Source organism: Buceros rhinoceros, unplaced genomic scaffold (assembly GCF_000710305.1).
Source record: "Buceros rhinoceros silvestris isolate BGI_N320 unplaced genomic scaffold, ASM71030v1 scaffold20497, whole genome shotgun sequence".
Classification (NCBI taxonomy): Eukaryota; Metazoa; Chordata; class Aves; order Bucerotiformes; family Bucerotidae; genus Buceros; species Buceros rhinoceros.
This window is the reverse complement of record NW_010423115.1, coordinates 13,256-14,271: the sequence shown is the minus strand read 5'-3', so window position 1 is coordinate 14,271 and position 1,016 is coordinate 13,256. Positions and strand designations below refer to the sequence as shown.

Sequence of the window (1,016 nt, the reverse complement as noted above, 5' to 3'; positions counted from 1 at the left end):
GTTAACCTTTCATCAGTGGCTGCTCAGGGCTGCCGGCAGCAGGGTAGAGGGTTTGGGACGCTCCTTCTGGGGCAAAGCCAGCAGAATGGACAGACCACCTGCGAAGAGCCCATCGAGAATTCGCTCCAGGGCCACCTGAGCTCGGATGAGGCAAGCTGGCCTGGCCAGAGAGACCTTTGAGGAGGTTTTTGTGGTTTTTATAGCAAAAGCCGTGCCCTCATCCCTCCTCCCTCTCCTGGTCAATGTTCTCTGCTGCTGCTCGCAGATGATCTGTTGGCCGCTGAGCTGGGGACCCATCCCGCCTCATGCCTGCTGGAGGAAAGAGGCGTTTTGGTTAAAAATCCAGTGACCAATAAATAAACCCTGCAGCGCGCATTGCCGCTGCTTCCGCTGCTTCCCCTCCATCCCACACAGCCCGCAGCTCCCAGCAGGACAAGAGGAGCTTCATCCTCTGCGGAGGGATGTGATGCAGTTGCTGCAGACTCTGGGTCATTAATTGCTCCTAATTCACCCTCTCACGGGGCCAGGGTGGCACAGGGGGAGTGTTGCACCTCCTAGAGTTGGGGTTTGGGGTCTCTCCTCCGCAGCTCATCGAGCTCACACGGCCCGTGGACGCCCATCTGGAGCACGTGGAGTTTCAGGCTCTGCTCCAGCGGCTCAGCCCCCACCTCATCCTGCATATCTTCGCGTCCGCCGTGTTGGAGCGACGCCTCATTTTCCTGGCAGAGGAGCTGAGGTGAGTCCCGATCTGTTTATTTTGAAATAAAACCTCTTGAAGGAGCTCAGGATGCAGCTGAGCTGGAGGTGGAATGTGAACTCCCCTTTCCTCACCGCGATGGCTCCTTGTCCCTCAGCATCCTCTCGCAGTGCATCCATGCAGTAGCTGCTCTCCTCTACCCCTTCACCTGGGCTCACACCTACATCCCTGTGGTCCCCGAGTGCCTGCTCGACACCGTCTGCTGCCCCACGCCCTTCATGGTCGGCATCCAGATGCGGTACCTGGAGCAGGTCCTGGA

General features: G+C 58.6%; 1 protein-coding gene across 1 annotated transcript in view; it reads left to right on the top strand.

The window, feature by feature from the left end:
• Positions 1-587: 587 nt before the first annotated feature.
• Positions 588-1,016, top strand: part of DENND2D (DENN/MADD domain containing 2D) — a gene marked incomplete at its 5' end in the record, with an annotated part of 3,494 nt that continues 3,065 nt past the window's right edge. Inside the window, 2 exons of the mRNA XM_010140331.1 lie at positions 588-736; positions 855-1,016. Coding sequence (XP_010138633.1) covers positions 588-736; positions 855-1,016 — 311 coding nt within the window. The remainder of the gene's footprint in view (positions 737-854) is intronic.